Here is a 23,169-nt window from a genome sequence, read left to right as displayed (position 1 = left end):
TCGAGGCGATGCCCCAGTTCTGTCAAAATGTTGCTTCGCTGAGTCCTCCCTGCTTTTTTCTGTGGCGCTTTGTTGCCTGGCTCGCCTGCAAGAATCAATCAGGACTTCATACCTGGGGTATGATGGCCACCACTGGCAGCTATGAGTTACTGAAGCACTGTTAGCACAAGACTTTTTCTTTGATCCAGGTATTTGACAACTGAATTTCCGGGTCTGAGCAAATTCAATTACAGAGCAGATATAAATATAAACTATGCAAAAACAAGAAATATAAGCATGATTTTCAGAAAGCAGAAAAGGATCTGATGAATTTGTCATGAGGCTTAATGAGGGAAAATTAAACTCAACTGTTTACCTGTTAATCGTAGAAACTGTTAAGTTGCAGAAGACATAGCAGAATTAAGTCAATAACAGCCTGAAGGGGACATGTGAGGGGAAAAAGAAAGCAGAAAAGGTTCTACAAACGTGAGCAGAATTCTTATTCTTTATTAAGGGTCAGCAGCGATGACCTGGCTCCAATCTTTGTGATGGATCCAAATGTCTCCAGGAGCAAAATGACGAAGATTAACTGTTCCGTGGAACTTGAAGGCTCATAATTAATGCTGCCTCACTTCCCCATGTGCTTTTACTGGGGGGAGGACTGACACTGAATTGATAGAGTTTCCATTTAGGGGTCAGTCTTGCTATGATGGGACAAACATTGTTGGGGGAGTCTTTGTCAGGTTTAAACTGACACTGATATGTTTGTTATTTTGATTTTTTTTTTCAAATTGTCACATAAAAAAGAAACAATTCACATTTTTAGGTTAAACTACAGTTACAAAGCATATTAATAATAAGGAAGAATTTACATTATAGAGTTTCCTCTTGATTGTTAATTCTCTTTAGCAATAATCAGTGATAAATAGTCTTAACAGGTCTTGGGTGGAGCCTTTATATTTTCATCTTGCCCACCAAGGCTAATTCTGCTGGCTGGTGGCTGAGGAAAACATTGAATGGAGCTGGTCTTTGTGTGGAGTACAGTGCAGTAAACAGCCTTAGAAAAAGGGTGGCTTTGAAAGGTTTCCTCCTACCTCTGAGTGGGATTTGCAAATCTCCCCATTGAAGTGGGCTTATTTCTTAACAGTGCTCCTACAATTTTGTATGGATCCTTTGGAATCCTCTTTGCACATAAACACCCACAATGAAGATGTGAAAAAAAATGGAGGAAAAGTTCTGTCACTAAATATAGTTTGATTCATAATCAATAGAAGTGGGTGTGAGAGGTGGAGTTCTATTTTTGTGCCAATAAACCAAGGGAATAGAGAGACATACAGTAGAGCAAAGTGTATCAGTTTCAGTGTAGGTGAATAAAATCCCCCACATGAAAGAGCAGCAAGAGGAAGTGAAAGGCAGTCATACAGAATATTTGGAGATTAAGTCCTTTAGTGGCAGTTTAACCTAAGTCAGCTCTCATAAAACATGCAGTATTGTGTTTAATGATAGAGAAGGACAAAACACTTTCAAACACTCAAACAGATATATCAGGAAATGAATATAAGGGATCTGTCTCTAATTCTCTTTTGTAGTAACCTCTGAGAAAATTGGAAATGGGTAGTGAACGGCTCAATTTGTCTTGATGTAATTTAATGGCCTGTACCTGTTATGGGCTCAGTCTAATGCAGTAAAATACAATGAGTAAAAATGGTTCTTGCTTGGGGAAACTGGCTGCAAAGTGCCTGGCAGGTATCTGAAAGCTTTTCAATTTTCTGAGATAAGGCTGTGTATATATGGCATAAACAAGAAGAAAGAGTGGAAAACACAATAAAATAGAAGAGGACATTTCTGAATACTGCAATTAATAGGCTCATTTATGTGTCAAGAGTAAAGTTACTGCTCAATTTTGAGAATGAAAGCCGTAGTATGGGGAATAAGCACTCATTTCTCATTTTGCAAAAGTGTCTTCATCTTAAATGTGAGCATCGAATGTCAGTTGTTGTCAGAAATCAGGCTTAGATTGTTGTGCTGCATACTCAAAATGACATTAATGGCCTGTCATTAAGTTGCTGAAGGCCATTAGTGAATAAAAACAGGAAAATGCTATGGAGCTGAGATAAGGTGGGTAGATGCACTGCACTGAGTAATGACTTGGAGTTAAAATACACTGCCCCATGGGATATTCTGACAGAGAAACACAACTCAGGTAAACAAATTACCTGACAGCAAAGTTGTACCAAAATCTATTTATATAATATCACCTCTGCTAATGGTGACGCCCTATGATCATGAGTGGACTGAATGCAGCAACCTTTAGTCAATGTATGCAGTAAAAGAATGTGAGACAACAAAGCTTCACAATGTATAAATTATTCTCATTTTAGGTACCTGACATAATTTGCTCTCTGGGATGTTGTTTTACAATTTTCTTGCACTTAGAAAAGACAGCTCAGTTGTGCTTCTTTTATTAAATGAAAAGATACATCTACATTTCCTCAATTATTCATAGATTTTACTGATAGATAAGCTATATGCACACCTCACTCATAACATACTTTGTGTAAAATGTTAGCCAGCTTGGTTGCTTTTTCTCTATAGCTTTTGTTTTTGTTTGTCAAGTTTGCAAAAAAGTTTCAGAAAAAGTGGTTTGAATTTGAAAAAGCTGAGATCACTACAGTGGAACATTGCTGTGTGCCTTTGTGTCAAGCTTCTAGTAAGTACAACAAGTACTCAGTATTCATACATTTCCCTCAGACTTGGAAACCAAACCAAAATGGATTGTTGCTATTTGTGCTATTGCATTTCCATAGCTTGGTTTTGGGCAAACTCATATTATTTTGGGCGCGACGTATCAAATATATAGAGGCCTTTGGCTCAACATCCATTGTATCAAAATTCTTCACAGACACTGAAATTGATTAACAAGTCCCTTTTACATAGATTTGCCTGAACTGAACCTGCAGAATATATTTTTCTTATGCTTAAACTGCTTTTGTTTGTTGAACTGTCGTATTCAGCCCAAATGATTATTATCACAATCCATGTTATCAAATGCTCGTTTGAAACTAATGCTCAAAATGATGTTTGGACAATTGCAATACAAAATGAACACAAAAGGGAATATCATTGTGCTAGCTTAAGATAAATGCTAACACCTAAAACTATACTTACAATGCTTCCAGCCCTCATTGTAGATCTTCAAAGATACAGTCTGAACCCCTTCTCTTTTATCTGTTAAATGTATTATGTTTCTTGAATCATCCAATTTAAATCATTAATCATGAGTTTGGGTAAGTTTCAAAATTACAGATTAAAAAAAAAAAGCAATAGCCATTTGTTGACAGTGGATAGCACCAAAATTAATTGAGCTTGTTGAAGTGAACGCAAAAGAGCAATATATTGGCTCTCATCAGTGTGTCTAATCATCAGCCCTTAGATATGTGGACGTTAACCTAAACAAACAAGACAAATAATCAGAATTCAGCGTGTATAATTTACTTTCTTTGCTGCACTAGTTTTACTTAAATATGCCATTTGCACAGACACACTTATTACCCGACAGGTAACCCAGCCGGAAAGCAGAACATTTTCTTTTTTGCCCAAGGCCAAGCTCATGTTGTCAGATACATTAAAACTACTGTCAATGTTTGATCAGTCCTAGTCATCTTGATTATACCACCAGACAAGTTGTTTAAGTAGTACGGCTAAATGGAAAAGGTTCTTTACCATAATTCACAGAACTGATCACAGCCACTGACACTAGACCAATGTTATGCATGGTTTTCTAAGGCCACAAAGGATCTGTCTGTATAGCACCTGTATATTCAGATTTTACTGGTTGTAGTGATGGCAGTAGCGGTGTGTTGACTGCAATAGCTCAAAAACTAATACATAAATTACCATTACAATTTATAAAAATATTTGATGGTCGCCACAGTCGACTGACTCTGGTGGTTGTCTGGTTTTTCCCCGTGTGCCATGATGGAGTAGACGTTTTTTATTTTGATGGAAATATTCACTTAATATATTTTGGAATAGGTTTTTGTGAGGATATCAATGGTCCCTAGACAGATAACAAATTATAATGACTTTGCAAATCCCCTCTTTTCTTTTCAGGTAACCATAATGTTAACATTTGAGATTTTAATCTTAATCTCCCAACAAAATTTGGATTGAGCAGTTAACTCATAATATCTGTCATAAAGTGTAATCTACTGCCATTATAAAACCCAAAATTTCAGTTTGTGCAATATCCAAACACCTGCAGAACTAACAAAATTCCCATTGTCTCCGTGAGCTTATCCTCTCAGCAACATGTGGATCACATGCAACTTAGTACCTGGACTTAATCCAACCAAGACAAAGCCAGCAGTGCTGTGAGAATGATGTTCTTTAATTTGTGCTCTTCTCAGGGAAAAGTTAGGAAAGCATGGATCACAAAACTACTGTACCAGACAGAATGATGCAGTTTGTGAGGACTGTGCATTGGGAAAAGTTTGGCAAAAAGGGCAACTTGGGAGGTCCACAGCGCACAATGCCTTCTGCCCTTCTCTATGTATATCTCAGAGAACACTGTTGATTCTGATGACTGTCATTGTGAACATGTGGGGGAGATGAAGCTGAAAAACAATGACAGTAAGCTTCTTCGTAAGATGATGTAGGAGGACCCACTTGTTAATCAGTGTGTCCACACTAAGCAGATGACTGTTGGCTTGGCGTGGACTATGCTCTCCTCACTGGTCATTGTGCAAGCAAACTCTGATGAAAACACTGCTCCATTACCGTTAAACCAGTGCTTATTGTATACTGGACTCAGCAGTTTTCTTCCTAAATAGTAGGCGTCACTACAGAGACATTGGCACCGCACAGGAAGTACAATTTGCATCTCAGTTTTTCAAATCCGCCACTCGTGCAGCATGCGCCAAGTAATGAAACACGGGAGGTGCATGACCGGCTGAAAAAACACCTACGTACCCGGAGCACCTGCTGATGTGATGTCAATTTTGGGGTGCACTGCTGTTTGTGTGGGAAAGAACAGTGAACATAAACCATACCTTAGAGGGAGGACTGTTGTCTCTCAATATCTAGTGATATTACAATTAAATAGATCAATCTTATTCGTAATTGAGAGTAAATTTAGACAACCAATCTATGCTTAGATGAAATTAGAAAAGGATCAAGTTATTGCTTTTGTTAAACTAAAGCCAAACCTTTGAAATACATGAAAACATTTTAGGCTGATTGAATCTGTCAAATTATTCCTGCTTGCATATGTTTAAATGAGTTCATATGTTCTGCAGTTTCAGTTTTTCTGTGCTTTAACCTGGAACCAACAGAAAAGCTGTAACACAAAAGAAGAAGAAGCTGGTAACAACAGGTAATAGCCGCAAGGGATAGCATGAATCTCATTGGCAAAAAGCAAAAAGATTTTTTAAAAAGTGTACATGATGTACAGAGAACTGTAAAATGAGCTAAATTGTTTTTTTTTATTTGGACTACAAATAAAAAAGGCTAACCACAAAAAGCCTAAAAAGGATTGAAGGGGGCATAAAACCACCTACTGTAGCAGGATGGGACTTACTCTACCCAGGAAATCAATTCCCCTCCACTGCTTGTATGCTTTGCTCTACTTAACTGTGCATGTAAATGTACTGAATGGCATGGAGCAGATTAGGTTATCTGTCTGTCTGTCTATCTAAACATGTTAAGTTAGTATTTAGCTATTGCAGCAGATGTACTAAAAATTACTTCACATTTTAAATAATTTCAGATACACAAATCCATTCTGTCATGCTTTGATTTAAGTCTATTACTTAACGTCTTCATACTCGTATGGCCATAAAATGCCAGATTAATCAGCTGCTGGTAAAATGTTCACAATTTTATTACGTAATCATGCTTATGTGATCTTAATAAAGGTTTTTTTGTTTAGTTTTCTTTTGTTTTTTGGTAACAAACACTGTCAAGCCTGCATACACTAATCCTCATTGTCCAAAATAACAGTGTCAAAGTCATTCCTCTCTCATTCAGCTGTAGAGAAAACAACTAAGAGTATCTATGTCTTATCATATGACCGGTGGTTCAAGATCAATAGTCCCAAATCAACAGGGGAACCTCCCCTCCCCCCTCACACTGGTCTGAAATCAAATTGTAAACGGACTAAATAGCTCCTTTTTCTTTCCCTTTCCCTTTCTCTGCCATAACTTCTGGGATCATAAGTGCCTTTTTGTATGGACCAGGAAACTAGATTCTTTACCCTATTTGAGACACAACCCCCACGCAGATCTGACATAAAGAAAATCTGGCTTGTTAATAATAATAGCTAATATGATCAAATATGGCCCTTAAAATAATGTCTGGTGGCTCCATTAGGTAATTTAAAAGCAATTGGTGTTGTATCATTTGGAAAGAGCAAACAGTGGGGGTGCTGGAATGTAAGATTGATGAGAGACAGAAACATAAACTAGGTGAGGGCAATTAGCTGTATGGAAATCCCCTTGTTAAAAGGTTGGATAATGTCCAGTTTGCAATGATTTACTGGCTGCGGCTGGGTGAGAGCTCCCATATCGCAGCCTCACTGCCCACTGAAGTGCGCATTAGGACTTTGTGTTGGCTGCAGTATGGCTTTTACATTTAACTATCTGTACCCAGACAGAGGGGAAGGACTCCGGAGACAAGTTGACAGAGGAGAGCCTCCCATCACTTGTCAGCATTGTCAGCGGTAATTCCTTATTATCCCCAGTCTATTGGCTACTATTCATGTCATTTATCATGCCCATCGTCTTTTCTTTGTGGCTCCCATCAGAGAGCGAGCGGAGGTCTAGAGGGGATATATGTATATAAATATGCTGAAAATTGGCTCAGTATGGATTTCTTTGCCCATGCAGACCTCTTTGTTTGGTAGCAGACAGAGGTGGCTTTTATGTGTCTGCCAGCAGGGCCACAGCTCTTTCCATCAATGGCATGCCATTCAGGAGATAAGCATCAGCTGGCGGCCCACTCCACTGACACCACCACTTCCTCCCGGAGTCAGCAGATTACGTTTTAAAAGTTGACAGCTTGTTATCACCTTGGATTGTGGGAGGGCTTAATCTTTTGTTCTTTTCTGATGGGGGGAGGGCTGAGGAATCTCCGGCTCAGGCCACCATCTCAGCCAACTTCGCTCCTTGTGCCCTCTGCAGTGACACACATGGTGAATAAGCCACTCTCTTCTTCACTCTTTTCATCTTTCTCTAAGAGTGCCTGCACTTTGTAGAGGGATTACAGTGATGGAAGCCTCAGCAGTGCACAATGATATCCATTCAACATGTCTCACCAGCAGACAGGGGATGGATTCAAGTTTGATTTGATAATGGACACGCCGGCTTCAGTCTGTAGGGACGGATCACTGCTCCTAAAGCGGGGCTCGTCCTTTAGGAACAATCATTTTGAATCCCTCTCAGAATATCCATGACTGTAATAGGAGTGGAGAATGGCAAGTTTCTTGTGAAATATTACAGTCCAAACAGACTGAACTGAGGACAAGACTTTCAAAGTTTTTGTTCAGAACTTATGTACAGGAGTGTGGAGATTATTTACACTGAAACATTAGGCCAGGGTTCCTCTGAGAAAATGAAAAATTATCTTTTTTTTAGAAGCTGGATAACCAAATTGCCCTTTGCATTCTATTCAGTGGTACTGTATATAAACTTAATTTTTGTGGCTCAGATATTTCACTAAAACATCCGGAAACCATTCAATCTCAATAGAAATTATAGTGCAGTGATAGGCGCATGAAAATTAGATTATTAAAGCCTTTTCTAAGAGAACAGATTTAAATATCGGAGGTCTTATGATTGTATTTATGAGAAAGTCACTTATTATCACATATGACCTCCTTAAAAGAATAGTTTGTGGTAGTTTTGCTTTGCTAGCAATAAGCCCTACTAACAAAATATTCCCTCACTGAGTGGATGATGACTTGAGCAACCTTGAACACTGGCATTTATTATCACTACTCTGCTTCTGAGGCTGCAAGATGTCTCCTTGGTGAGAGTTGTGCTTATATAACCTCTGTCTCTCCTCCCACTCTCTCTTTGTATGTCTCTTCCTGTCTGTAGTATTCACAGCCTGCCTTAGGATTGCTGCAAAGCTCAAACTTATAGGATTTTTTCTTTGGCTGGAAATCAGCTTTCTGCTATTTTGATTTGTTTGCAGTGAAGACAAGCCTTCTGAATGGAATACTGTGTTTAAAATAACAGACTCATTTGGAGACTGTAACATTATAAAAATCATACTGCTTATGCAGCGCATCATTACTGTCTCCACTAACTTTGTTGCAAAACTCAGGAATATAAAAATGATTGGTTTGTTTCTATACTCATTCCACTTGAGTCACCCCTGTCACGTTCAACCAATTTGAACCAGGTGCTTCTTTTGGAGTCATGCTGGTAAAATTTTAAGAATGGTAATGCCTTTCCATTGTTCAGATTTGGGGAGTGTTCTTTCCGCTACTTCTGACACAACCTCTGCAGGAACCAGTGGATAAATCAAGACATTAAATCCCTTTAAATGTCCTTGTTGAGAAATGGTACTTTTAAGATTATATTTGGGCTGGATCTTGCAGGTATGAAGATTTCTTATTATATGAAGGCCCCCAGCCTTCCCACAGTCAATCTGTTAGAATGTTTTAGGCATGTTACTGTAAAAAACACTTTTGTTCTGCAGACATTTACCTGTTAGCTGTGAGTTTCTGTCAATATTGTCTTTCTAGAGAGTTCAATTGGGCTATTTTGGTAGCAGTTTGTATTTAATCAGGTCAGTGGTTGTCATTCATATCCAGGTTAGTCAGGGTAAATTTAAGCTACATCTTGGTCTCTGCTAAACTTTTTCCCACAATTTTCCTATACAATTTTCCGACAGTTTTTCCACTCCTCCAACAGAGAAAGTAAAATGTTGAATTTATTTCAGGCGAAGTTTATAGATGCATACAGCTTATCTACCTTTCCTCCATTAGATGAAGCACCTCCACCTACAGATGCAGTGCTCAACACCAACCTATGACCAAAAAAAACGTGAGGAGGTGGCCAGCCACTTCATTATCACCTCATATTGAATGTGAAGAAGACAGAAAGAGAGAGACAGACAGACTGACATCTACGCCTCCTGATTTAGATATACAGCGAACAGCAGATTCATTTGAATCTGCAGCTCCCTGAACAAATCTTTAAGCCTAAGCCTAACCCTAACCCTTGATAGAAGTCCCTTGAACTAAAATTGGTGAGAATAGTAATCAAAAATTACTTTTACAAATGTTGTCTGCCATTTGCAGTGGTAATTTCAAATGCCAACTAGTGATATTACAGCCCAGTCTCACCACAAAATGACACTATATGTCATAATGCATGGTTAGGAATTGTGAGATGGCATCATATCATTGGATTTTTTTTAAATATCACCATACGAAACCAGTGACACAAAAGCTTTGATATGTACAATGCTAAATCGTGTCTACTTTTGTAATCCTAACCGTGTGTACATGTTGCTGTACATCATCAGTCAGAAAGCTATGGAGTAAAGAGACAAAAGTAAAGTACAAAAAGAATTGTGCAGCACAGGTTAAAAAAGTTGCAGTCTCATACATGAGGGTCAGAGGAGTAACACAGGGCTGTGGAAAAGGTCATTGTACTGTATAATTTGGGAGCTTTTTGTGAAACTGCAGAGTCTCATGCTGTGGAGTAATGTCAGTCATGGAATAAGGTTGAATTTTAAAACATTCAAGGGGAAATGAGATGAATAAGGTCTTCACAATGGGCTCACACTTTTACTGGTGCTTAAAGTATTAAGACCTCTGTGAATAGATGCAGTTTTTTCTGGCAGGGAACCAGTGCTTTAGGTGTGAAATTACAAACAGAAAAAAATAGATTTTGTAGCTTGGCCACACTCTTACTCACCATCATATCTGTATGATCAACCAGTTCCAGTTCAGGGGTCAAGAGCACTCAAAGAGCCATTTGGACCCATTTCCCACAGAAAAAAAAAACACTCGCTATCAGTGTTTTTTTTTTTCTCAAAACCTTTTTGACATCTAAAATGAAGATAACACTGGGTTTTTTACCTTTATGTTATGTATAAAGAAACTATGTTATATTGCATTTATGAAATCAATGAACTGCAGACAAAACAACATTTTATTTCTGCATGCAAGAAAAACATTTTGAACTCTGAAAAATGTTTTTCAGCAAAGGCTGTGTGTTTATTCTGGAAATGTCTTGCAACATTTGACTTTTTTGTTGTTTCTCACCACATATTAAGCATACTGGTAAACCAGTCTTGTCAGCAGTGAAAGCTAATTAATCTGCCCACGCAGCGTTAAACGTTCTGTTTTCTTCAGAAACTATTCTTTTCTTGGATTTATCCATGGTTTGTGTGTATAATTAAAAACAACAGTGCAATTATTTGAAATCTCCTGAACTAATATTTCTTTCACATATTTAATTCTTGAATTTGATGGCAGCAACAGATCTCAAACAGATTCATAGACCTTTATAGGCGGCTGTGAAAAGAAGAGTGGATGCTTATGGCCATGTCTCAACTTTTTTGAGACATGTTGCTTCGATCAGCTTCAAGATGAGTTATTTTTTTCATGAGATAGTAACATGCCCAATTTTCAACATTTGGTGTGTTTTCTATGTTCTGCTGTGAAATAAATATTGGTTTCAGATTAGCAAGTCATTGGATTCTGTTTTCATTTACACATTACTCAGTGTGGCAACAGTTTTGGAACAGGAGTTTTCAGTTGTGTGTTCATACCCTGAAATACGACGCATAAACTCATCCTGTGAGGTTCTACTCCTACAAGCAGGAGAACATATGACAACTGCATTTCATTTCTGAGTCACGTTCAGTTAATGCACTTAGTACCTTTCTCTCTATCTGGTTTGGTTTAGACATTCATTAAACTTATTTTGAGTTAGAATTCAAAATTGTTTGGTTAGAGTTAGACTTTTGAATTGACTCCATTAAAGAAAACTGACCTCACTCCATTCTGAATTAATAGTCTATCAACAGTAAGACTGAGCAGGTAGGTTGGCATTTTGTAATGCTGTAAAACTTGCATTGTTGCAGAAAGGTGTCCTATCAGTGTCTTGGACTAAGCCATTTAGTTTGTGGATATAACTATGATATAACAGGTGCCAGAGTCGCTGAACGTTCCTCAGCTGTTACAGTGACATGGCCTGGAAACTCTGACTGACAACATCAAGAGGCAATATCTGTGATTATAGCCTTCAAAGGCGTTTTCAAACATCAGCCACACTGTTGGATCCACCTGGTGCTCTGGCCTCATTATGCTTTATTTCCTTTGGAGTTTGGAATGTTACTCAGCATGGTATCATGGAAAAGGGCAACCTGAAAGTTCCAGCACCAACAGCACAACGGACAAACTGTTCTCAACTCCAGTAGGAAACCAAATGCTGTGTGTTTGTCAGTGGCTTGAAAGACGCATCTTCAACTCCACTGAGTTTCTTTTGGATGTGTGCTTTATATTTCTTGGTCTTTCTGGATAGCACAAGATAAGCTGTTTTGAAAATATTTATTTTTTCTAATATAGCTTACTAACATACTGAATCACCAACAAAGTAACCTTGCTCTTAAAATATAAAGAAAAAATAATTAAAAAAGAAGGTTTTTTCTTTCCTCAAGTGTTGTTTTTTAACACTATTTTACTATTAAAGCTATTCACTTCAATTATTTGTTAAAACTACCTTTAAGACTCAAAAGGTTTTAATTGTCTGTAAACAACTTGCATCTCCTTTTTTTTTTCTTTTACTCTGACCTCTATGAGAGTGGGAATGTGAAAAATAAAATCTATTTGGAGTACAGACGCCATTGGTGAGTGGGATCAGATGGCAGGGTAAACAGATTATGTTGCAAGGCTCCCGTGGCATAACCCTGAGCATTAATGTTAATGGAAAAATCGCACAAACTTGCTGTTGCCTCTGAGCGGCTCCATTTTAAATCCAATTGGCATGACCCAGGTCTGGAGGAAGCTCGAGAGACGGTGATGCAGGCACCTGATACCCATGCACAAACTGTGTGTTTTCTATTTTTTTCTTTTCCCAGGAGCTCCCAGAAAGGTTTCCTGTGCTACCTGAGGTGAGCAGGAAAAAACAGAAATGACTGTGTAACAGCTGATAGTTGTTGCTGGGATACATGCCCCATGCCAGATGCTATGCAATCTCAATATTGATGGTAAAGCTTTCCAAGGTACGCTGTTGTACTTTTACTCAACAGAAAAACCCCTACTTTAAGAGGGAAAATTGTTCTTAAGGTTGTTTAAAAGTATTGTAATGGAGTTCGCTTTGCCAAGTATTGCTTTGCAGTGCTTTCCAATACCCATGCTCTGGGAACAATGGAGGGGATAGTGCCAGCACAACACAAAACAGGCTTTGTTAAAGGAGCTTTGCGCACCCGGTCGAAAGAATGGAAAAACAAGGTAAAATAATACTGAAGGATTTCCAGAAACATCCATTGGTGGATTTGCTTACAAGTATAGTGGTGCTCTGTGGCTGTGGGGGTCATCAACACAATTTAATTATGTTAAGAGACAGCTAAATTGGACTATACAAACAGAGAAGGCTTAAGGGATTACTGGACCTCTGACAGAGAGATCAAATTTTTCCTTAAGCATGAAACAATATGCCTGGCGAGTGGTGGGTTCCACGTGGACAGAGATGGAGGTTGGAGAGTCATTAAGATTCATTCTCTTCCAATTTTTAATTTTTCTTTTCTATTTAATTTAATTTTACTGCTAAATGTCCTGCATGTTTTAAAATATCCATGTCATGATTATAGCCAAAATGACAAGTCTGTGTGCATCTAAAGATGTAGTTTGTCTTGACCACCTTCTTTAGCTGCCTGTGCTTTTACCCTAACTGCTATTCTGCTGCATTTGCAATGCTGTGTCTTCATGTCACCTTTATATCATAAACTTCCTGTCATACTGTCATACAGCCACAACGATACATAACAGTAGTGGATGGGAGCAGCTGGATGTATTATTAAAGTCTGAATAAAGCATGTTCAGAGATTTGCTATGAAACATGCTATATGTGTTATGTAGAAGTCGCTTAAAACATGTTAAAAGGCTGACAACCTTTACTGAATTGTGGAGCTTGACTATTAACCAATTTCCAACCGATTTTCTGTTCATGGGTTTTGGGGTCTAAAAAAAACGTAAAGAAATTGAGTATATATGGTGAGCAAAAACAACTCCACCCTTGAAAAAGACCTACTACAATGCATTTCTTGGCATCTAGCTAGCTGTTTCACTTTCATCACAGAAGAAATGGGTCTTACTTGGATGTCAGAATTTAGTCTGTCTACTAAAACTGACAAGGAAAAATAGGAAAAAGAAAAACTGGATGAAGTTTGTGAAGAGAAAATCTGAAATGCAGCGCTACAGCAGAAATGGCAAAATGCCAGCTCAGAAAAATAGATCTGTGCTTGGTGGACTGATGGGTAAGTTAACATTGTCTGATAGATTATAGATTGATTTTGTGAGAACTTTTACCGGAGACAGCTCGGATATTTTCCTCCCCTGGTGGCAAGCTCATGTTATGCCAATATGTAGGCCGAATACTCAGCAGAACACACCCACCAAGTGAATGTAAGGTGCTTTGTCCACTGCTGCCTCTTTGCTGATCCCTGCATATGTTTGTCTTGTGTCAGAGGACAAGTTGAAGCTGCAGCTGCAGCTCTTGATCTCAAATAATTGTATTTTTATCCCATTTATCTGGATCTGGTGCTGCGGACAAGCCCATGACCACTGGATCCAATAACTACAGAAAAGAACGTGGTACATGAAACGTTAATAGAGTACTGTTATTTGTTTATTTTATGACATGAATAAATGACTTGTCATATCAGGTGCAAAATTAAGTCTACAGCGTACCGATCTGTTAAAGTGACCGCATGAAGTTCAGTTACTACATAAGTAAACACCACTGGAGCCCAACATATTAAGATTTGTTATGAAAAAGCATTAAGGTGTTCATTCAGGCACATTAAACTGTCATCACATTAATAGAAGGGTTTGCATGCCTGAAAGGAGCTTCAGTGTATGCAACACTGAATATGGACAGTGTCTTCTTTGGAGAAAAAGATGAAATGACTGAATTATGTTTTTTTTCTTTTTTGAATATGTCATGGAAATAAAGACATGTTGGACTGACATTTTCAATTCTTGGTCTTTACCAGCATCACTCTCTGCAGTAACATAATAAAACAAAATCAAAGGTATTGATGACATCTTCTCAGCAGTATAGATTTTAAACATCCACCACAGCAACCAAGTGAATGGTAAAAACTCAATCTCAATAACTTCAATAATTGTTTTTTTCTGAACATATATATCCTAAGAAAATAACTGTCTCTGTTGTTACTAAATATTTCACTGTGTTTATCACCTATTGGCTTTCAGTGTCTGATGGCCACTTGGTGCTGAACAAGTAGTGTGGTGTTAAAGCATAGTTGAATTAAGTAACTGTTTGCTGTAATCGAAAACAAAGCTGTGCAACAATGAAAGCAAGCAGCTGTGAGTTGAAAGATAAAAACAAACAATGAACAATAAAAACCTGGTAAAAAATACAATGGATTTTCCTAAAATAACTGGTTTGCCACAGCAACCATAGTTTATGAAAATATTAAGTGTAAAATAATATAACAGTTATTTTGTTTTAGTTATTGCATAACAATCAGCTTTGTTTATATGTTATAAACAAAGTGCAAATGTTAGAGATGCTATTCGACTTCAATATTTTGGTGTGAGACAAAGAATGGAACAGTTTAAATGACTAACTTCATAAATTATGTATTTATCATATAAAACAGCAGCTGTTATATAAACAGAATTTTCTGTCACATTCAAGTGAATGTGAGCAGCAGCCTTGGGTTTTCTGACAGGCTCGTTAGCCCCTCATGGTCTGTTCAAGTACTATTCATCAGCCTATGATGAAATGAAAAGGGAACTGTTCTATTCATCATAAGAACTAAATATATCAGTTTAGTCAGTTCTAAAGTAAATATACTTAATACTGTTTTGAAATGAAAGCTTAGCTTTGGGGCAAAATGATATTGCAACCACCCACTGCTGTCAGCCATGACAGAATATCGTATCTAGACACACTTACCTGGAGCATCACCACCCTTGTCAATTAAAAGCCAACAAACCAATGATTCAAGCAGAGCACATTTTTTTTATCAATTCAAGTCAAAGGTCAGGAGAGAGCAACCAAAACACAGCTTATGAAAAAAATACGGGTCTAACGGTGCAGTTTAAATGTTATCAGTATATTTCTGATTGGAGCAATAATGGTGAATTCTATTTGACGCCGAGACTTGGAAGAAATTCACTGTACCTGCCATGACCTCAAGATGAGGAGGTTAGCGTTTGAAATAGGATTCTAACATTGTACTTGATTTCATTAACATCTCTCTCAAAGGTTTCCAACTTTGATCAAATGTATCATTCTAAAACCCTGTCAGTCTGTTCAGAAGAGCAGAAGTTAGTTCTTAAATTGAGATCGGCTTTATTTTTGGTATCTTTGAAAGGGAAACTCAAGTATTTATTCCAAACAGTCAGGATCATTTGAGTGAAAGATGTATAAATTCATTAAAAAATGTTCTGAACACAAGTTTCACAGTGACAGCTAACTGCATATACATAGAGTACAATACCTGCCTCAGTATTGTCCCAATTAACCGTCCAAAGGCATTTGCTATCATATGTTATCTATTTATTTCCATACTTCTCTTCCCCTAAATGTGCAGGTAAAGCAGTGTACTGCAACCTTTACTCTACAAGTTGCTTTGACAACCAGAGGCTCAATTGAGTCTTGTCAAAAACCGGGAACAGTGGCAGCTGGTTCTGTGTTCTGTGTCATTCAACAGTTAACACTTTACATAATTTGTACACCTTTTAACTGTCCATTTATGTGCAATCATATAAAAAGTGCTGCCAGTAAGGATAGCACCAGCATATCTTGTTGGGGCCGTTCTTGCCATGTCAACAAAAGTAAATTCAACACATATTTTGAGATTAAACCAAGGTAACAGGAGCACAAAATCTGGCGTTGCAAGCCCAAACACCCTGTTTACCAGTTCACATGTAAAGATTACATTTAGAGTCAGTGAACATTTGCCAAAAAGTTGCATGTGGATGATGAGCACAAACATATAGAAAATCTGCAGTTATCCAAATACCCATGTAGGTGTGTTAAGAGCCTTGGTCTATATATAACAATATAACAAGAGTGCCAAAAGATAATGTTTTACACAGGTCACTTTCAGCAACCATAGACACATTACAAGGTTAATAGTTGATCAAATAAATGACCAAGTTAGAAAAGTTTGAATATTTAGTTTGTATTGACTCCTACTGGCTTATTGTAAATATAGTGTGAAGACAACACATAGAGGCTCCTATCAGCTTAAGCAAGGTGTCCATAAAAAGTTACAGGGGCTACATTTTTTAATTATTTTACTTAAAGTGTTTATATGCAAACAAACATATTAACAGAGAACATATGGACGGTCAGCAATTTTTAATGATGCAGCAACAGTACATCTACATTTATTGATTTAACAAACTGTTTTCCTGATTTTGATTGTCCAGATTTTCACTATTGTAATAATCCTTCTTTTGTCTGGATTGTATTTATGAGTGGATTACTAAAGCTCTCATTCCCCAAAAACCTGTTAACGTCTAGCTTTCAAATGCAGCAGAATAATGTTTAATTGGCATTGAGACCTGCAGTAGTTGCAGGTACTTATTGGCTCCAGCTCCAGTCAACATTGATGAATTCAACTGGCATTTCACTGATGGTACTGTCTCAAGGCTACAACAATGGGAACAGCTCACATTTTCTCATCGAAAACAAATGCTGACTGACCAAAACATCTCATATGGAGTCTCCGTAACTGACATCATTGACTCAAGGACAAAAAGTGAACTCACTGATCAATTTGACCTGTCTGCAAATCAGCTGGCAGCTCACTCTCAGTCCTGCTGTGTGGAGCTGATGTCCGCAGTCCAGTGTAAAATAATAAACTAGTCTCATCATCTCAGCAGGTCATGATTATCAGACACTGTAGTCCAACACAGCCTGTAGAATGCAGTCCAGTGTCATGTCCTTTTGTTGTCAAACTTTGAATGCTTGTCCCCTTGGGAGAAAGGGGTTGTTACTGGACCACTGGTTCTGAATATATTGTAGCTGTTAGAGCATTGCGAGTAGACACCCTGCTACTGGCAACGGGGAGGGATTTAATGGGCTTCTTTAGCTGGTATACCCATATTTAAGAACTATTTATTAAACATTTTTTGTTAAAAATACCAGACAAGGCATTATAGGTAAATTTCCTCAAATTGATGTGTTTCTATTTCATTGTTGTTTGTGCTTATTGTTCCTGCTGCGCTGATAGTATTTTTTTTAACATTTGTTATTCTATTTGAAGAGCGCATAGCAAATTTATGTAGGAAAAAATTTGAGCACTTTATATGTCATTCAAGTTTAAGTACAGTAAATCAAATATAGAAAAATGAGGCCTATTTCAAGATACAAGTGTTGTATGCACTAATGCTTCTTTTATACAAAGCACTTCAAAAATAGCACATTATGATCAATACACTCCAGGCCCTTGCTTGTTACAAAGCCAATATTTTCACTGACACAGTGGTGCATAATTTTCCCTGTCTCGGCTCCATTTTTTTTAATCACTCTGTGATGGGGCTTCCATGATGTCACACAAGCCGACTCTCCACCTCCCAAAGCAAGTCATAACTGCCACATTTGGAAAATGCCCCGAAGTGTAAATTTGAGCCGACACTTTATCTGAACTACTAGCTCCTCAGGTGTCTACTCCTTGAGAAAGTGGTTGCTGTTCCTACAATTGTCTTTAAACAATTACTTGTGAGAGATCAGGGGGTGACTGTTGCTTTTTTCGAGAGCAGTTTTCTCAGCTACCATTGTGCAGACAATCTTAACCATAGGATACAAAGCTCTAAAGTACAGTGCAAACCAAATAAAGAGGCGGAGAAGGAGGGGGAGGAAGATAAAAGCTGACACCCAATGTATTATATCTCAGCTCTATTAGAGATGAGCTTCTGCTAGGATGAAGCACCATTGCTTAAGGCAATGATACTGCTTGCTCATTGTGCTTTAGCGAGGGGGCTGGGAATACTGTGTTGCTGCTGCATTCTGTCTAGAGCACATAGTCTCTGATGCATGATTTAGGAAAGTGAAATTCTTAGAGTAGAGTAGAAAGAAGGATATGCTTAGTCTACAAAACTTGACACAAGACGAACATTACATTTGAAAAAAATGGCTGATAATCACCAAAAATCTTCTTCTGAAACCTAAGCCTGATTTAGCTGATGATTAAAATAGTTTTCAGCAAGTTTCTCATCAGGAAAATTTTATTTACTTTTCATGGTTACTGGTGCGGCTGTTAGTTTTTGTGCTTTTTCTACTTTTGAATTCCTTGTCTTGGTTTTTCTGTGTTTTGTTTGATTCTGTTTTCTTGTTTGTGTTCTTAGTAGTTTTGGGTTATTGGTCTGAATTAGGATTTATTTTCTGTTTGTGTTAGTCTTTTCTTGATTTGCCTTTCTTTAATTGTCACTCTTCTGTGGTTTGCCTTAATTCTTATTCTTGTGTTTATTTTATAGTTGTCTATAGTGTTAGTTTTGTCTTTAATCAGTTCTACCCTTATTTTTTAGCCCTGATCTTAGTTCAGTTTCTAGTTTATTCTGTCTTAGTTTCCCATACTCACCAGCAGTTGTCCTCAGTCCCCCATTTTGGTTTATCAGCTCTCCTACACACCTGTCTTTTGCTAATTGGTCTCAGCTGCTGTCACTTGTCTCATTAGTCCCTTCAGTATATAGGCTCTGTGATTTTTCGCCATCTTTGTCAGATCCTTACTGTTACTCACAGCTTTGATATCCTCTGTAGTTCTGGTCTCCATTCATCTGGTTTGTTTTGTAATTTAGTTGATTCCCCCCCCCCCCCGTTTAGTTTATGGCTTCAGTTTTAATAAAACCTTTTGTTAAGTTTCTATGTGCTTCCAGTTTGCTGTGTGCGTTTGGGTCCTTCTCTATCTTCCACCACTGTTAACGCTAAAAAGTGGCTCCACGATGGCCAAACTGGTCTCACAAGAAATTGTGTATCAGGAACATTTGCCCACATGTGAAAAAACACAGTAGTATTACAGTTTAAGGTTAAAAACTAGGAAATGTCAATGCATAGCCAGGCTGTGCACTGTCACATTACAGGGACAAGTGCAGCAACTATGTGTAAGCTGTAAAAATTAGAAGATTTCAAATCCTAACCATGTACAGCTCATAATTTTCACCATTTATGAGTGAGAGCGAAGTAGGAAAAAAAGAAATCATGAGTGGGAAAGGTTAACTGAAAAATGAGAGAACAGTAAAAACTATTGAGCAGGACAGGATTTGAGCTAATGATGAATTCGATGAAAGTACAGATGTCATCACTCCTCTGACCCCGTATAAACGCTTTATGTACAAGTCAGCTGTGACCACAGTTATTGTGAGAGTTAATGTCATTGCAACTCTACAAAGGATGACTTGTTTCCCCGCTTCAATGCAGATGAAAGCTGCAAAAGTGTATTAATGTTAGAATTTTTCAGCCTTTGTTGAGAAATGTTGTCAACCCAAAAAACATGTGTCCTCTCTGTGGTTGTCTATCTCAAAAATTTCACATCACACTGGCAGCATTTAAGCCCAAAACTGTTTAAAATGTTATAAGACACTACTTTTAATAAACCTGAGTTAGCCTTTCAAGTGACAGCGTGTTTGCATTATTTAAACAGAATTAAAAAAAAAACTTATGAACATGAAATCATGAAATCATTCTGAAATAGTGCATGGCAAATGTCAAAAGGCAAAAACATAAAACAAGACTTTAAGTTGAAACCAAAAGCTTCACCTGGCACTGGCAACACAGAGCAGTGCTTTTTTAGCTTACAAGCTCTAACAGATCTCTAGTTCTGATATTTGCCATGAAGATCCATTGCTGGTTATTATGTCTTCTGTATTTGCACATAATGCGCATGTTGTCTTGCAGTGTGTCTTTGTGTGTGTTTTTGGGTCTTTGTTGTTTTTGTACTATTGTGAATGGCCTTTTTTTTTTCCTGACACTTTGCGTAAAAGCATCTGACAATCAAGGGGATATTAGAGGGTTGGAGAGATTCCACTCTGGGTAAGTGGCTCTTACTGCTGTGGAGTGTGACACCGCTCATATTCATAATGATTCACAGAGCTCTTGACACATGATAGTGCAGATATTCAGTGGATTGCTGATTCTCTGCTGATTTTATCATAAATGGTGTTTTTTAGCATTTTCTTCACCACACAAACACAGATTTGTTGCTACTCACTAATTAGTCGCCATTAACATGTTTTAAAATGTTAGTCTTGTTTAGTTCAAGCCGAAGATGTGCAAAGCATGTGGCTGATCTCTTATATTGAAGACATGAAGCAGCTTAGTTTTATATGTCCATCATGGCTGCTTAAACCCCAATCTATTTAATGTTGAGTGCCAGGCAGAAGCACTCAGGGTTACTTTATCAGCACAAAGGTTTGACTCATTTGGAAATTAAACCTGGAGGAGGAATTCTGACCACTCTCTCAATTTGAATGAAAGGGTGAGGGGAAGAAATGTTTTCTACACCACACTCTCTTGATTAGTCTGAAAATAACAGATTAGACAACAGTATAATAATGTTCTATATGTGTCTAAAGTAGGTCTGTACATACAGTCTATGTGCTTTATTTTACATTGGTAGAATGGTTGCCTACATATACATTGCCATATCTTTGTACATCCACGCTCTACAGCCCAATGATTTATGTGGTTGTCTTTCTTTATATGACTCACTGTTCTTGGTATTTATTACTTGCAGTTATGTGTGTATGTGTGGTAAGGGTAAGGAGGGGGTGTTTGTGTGAGTTTGTGCATATTTATTTGGTAAAAATATAGGGATGTGCTTTGCATATTACAATTTTATTAGTGTGCTTCATATGTATTTCTTTCAAATATATGAGGCATATATTTAGCACAAATTCTATATCAACTCAGCGTGAACAGTGAACATTTTATTAAACGTATTCATTTTCCTATTCATTTGAATACATGCTATCAGATATATCTGACGAAAGTATGTCTATACAGAAATTTGAATCATAAAGAATTTCCTCTTTTTCATTTTTTTTTGTTGGTTTCTGAACTGCTTTTATGCTTTTTACCCTCCCTAAGATCCATACCAACATCAAAGTGTTCATGCTGTTTTTGCTCATTACTCCTTTCTAATGAATAAGCTCTGACAATGTAAACCTATTAGTAGTTACAAACTGTCAGTGCTCCTCGTGCATGTGGTGGTTAAAGCTGCGGCTGTAGTTTTTTTTATATTCTCTGTTGCTTCGACTCTTTTCACTTATCTATTCTCTTTTTTTTGTTATATTGTGTAAAATATACAGTATATATATATAAAAAAACACACACTGGAGTTGCTTCTTAGTTGCATCAAAAACGTCTGAATTAAGAAGTGTAACAATGGAAGATAATACATTCGTCCAAGATGGGAGAAGTATGTGAAGAATCAGTCTTTAAAAAAACACTCATCTTACATCTTTAAGCTGTTTGAGGGTGTTTAGAAACTCACCGGGACCTTGCTGCTGAACCATCTCTGACAGATCCTGTTGGTGGATGAAGAGAACCAAACCTCCAGCACCAAACAGCAAGACGAACCAAAGGGAACATGGCAGCCTCCGTCTCCGTCCACGTAAGGAGTCCATCACCATCTTCAGCTTCATCCCTGTGATGATGCAACACGGTCAGATACAAATCAATTCTGAGGAAAATTAAAGAAAGGAGTAAAAAGAAAGAGTGTTTCAGAGTTTTTCATTCTTCTGCATGTACTTAAATACAAGGCTCCTAAAGTGTAGTGTTGGATATAAACTTAAATACTATATATCAGCATAAATTTGTCAAATGTGTATTGTACAGTTAAGGCTTTTCTTTGCACTGCATGGAAATATTTACATCAACACATCTATAGCACAAGTAATTCAATTAAAATTACAGACTGGCAGATGGATAAAGTATTTATGAAACCTGACCATCTAAATAACTTCAAGTTTAATGTTGAAGTCTGAAGGATTAAAGCTGTATAGAAATTAATTATGGAGACAAGCTGAGCTAAGACCTAATTCCCCCAAAAAAGGAGTCTGAGCTCTGTTTGTGCAGACCCAGTTTGGTGAACACAATTCCAGTTGGACTGGCATGAGTGCGGACCAGCTCTGAGGTCTGTTCACACACTGGAAAGACTGTGTAGCAAATGTCTTCAAATTAACATGCAAATAAGCTTTCGTTTCTATTCAAGCATGTGTAGCCACTGGAAAAAGCAAAATTGCTTCTGTTTCACTGATGTCAACAAGTTGAATTTCAAATTGTATCCTATGCTAAAACCACAAACTAAATCCAAGCCAAAGTAATGATAATAGTAATAATAATAATAATTATAGTAATGATGACGAGAGAATCTTCCCTGTCACAATACAATTATTTCTGTATGTGGTATCTTTTTTTATACCAACGATGAAATACACAGACACATTATGAACAAAAAAGCAAATGAAACAGAAATGATGAGATGCTTGTGACAACATGTCACTATATAATCAAAGTATCAAACGTAATCAAAGAGGACGGTCTGAACAGTGGTGTGGTGGTTAGCACTCCAGTCACATTGTAGTCTCTTAACCATCACTGGTGATTCTGAATAGGAATGAGCATAAATTTGCCTGATTGTTTGTCTCTGTGGTATATAAAAAAAAAGATTTGACAGGTGAGAATAGTCTTTAGAAATCAAGAATCGGATTATTTTTCAGGTAGAGTTAAACAGTGCAGAGCCAATGTCTATCAAACTGATAAAAGTACCGGCAGCAAATATATTCTTTTCTTGGCCGACACGATTTGCCATCTTCTACTAAAATCCTGCTGCAATTTGAATACAAAATATTCAAAAGCTGTCTGTCACTGATCGCCACTAAACAATAACATCAATATGAAAGTGATACTTTTCACTTGGCCAGACATGGCAGTGGAACTCGTATCACAGTCAACGACATCTCAGTTT

At 37.5% G+C, this 23,169-nt stretch overlaps 1 protein-coding gene across 3 annotated transcripts in view; it reads right to left on the bottom strand.

Moving 5' to 3' along the window:
- The window catches only part of LOC140301606 (carbohydrate sulfotransferase 8-like), a 170,133-nt gene that overhangs the window by 111,248 nt on the left and 35,716 nt on the right, over positions 1–23,169 (bottom strand). For 2 of the 3 annotated variants that reach the window (XM_072380154.1, XM_072380156.1), the window contains exon 2: positions 21,694–21,846. In XM_072380154.1, coding sequence (XP_072236255.1) covers positions 21,694–21,844 — 151 coding nt within the window. In that variant the 5' untranslated portion in view covers positions 21,845–21,846. Of the gene's footprint in view, positions 1–21,693; positions 21,883–23,169 lie in introns of all 3 variants that reach the window. The other variant, XM_072380155.1, reaches the window with a different exon arrangement.

The sequence above is a fragment of the Leuresthes tenuis genome, unplaced genomic scaffold (genome assembly GCF_036924035.1).
Source record: "Leuresthes tenuis unplaced genomic scaffold, fLeuTen1.0.hap1 SCAF_2, whole genome shotgun sequence".
NCBI lineage: Eukaryota > Metazoa > Chordata > Actinopteri > Atheriniformes > Atherinopsidae > Leuresthes > Leuresthes tenuis.
This window is presented reverse-complemented; position numbering and strand designations above follow the sequence as displayed.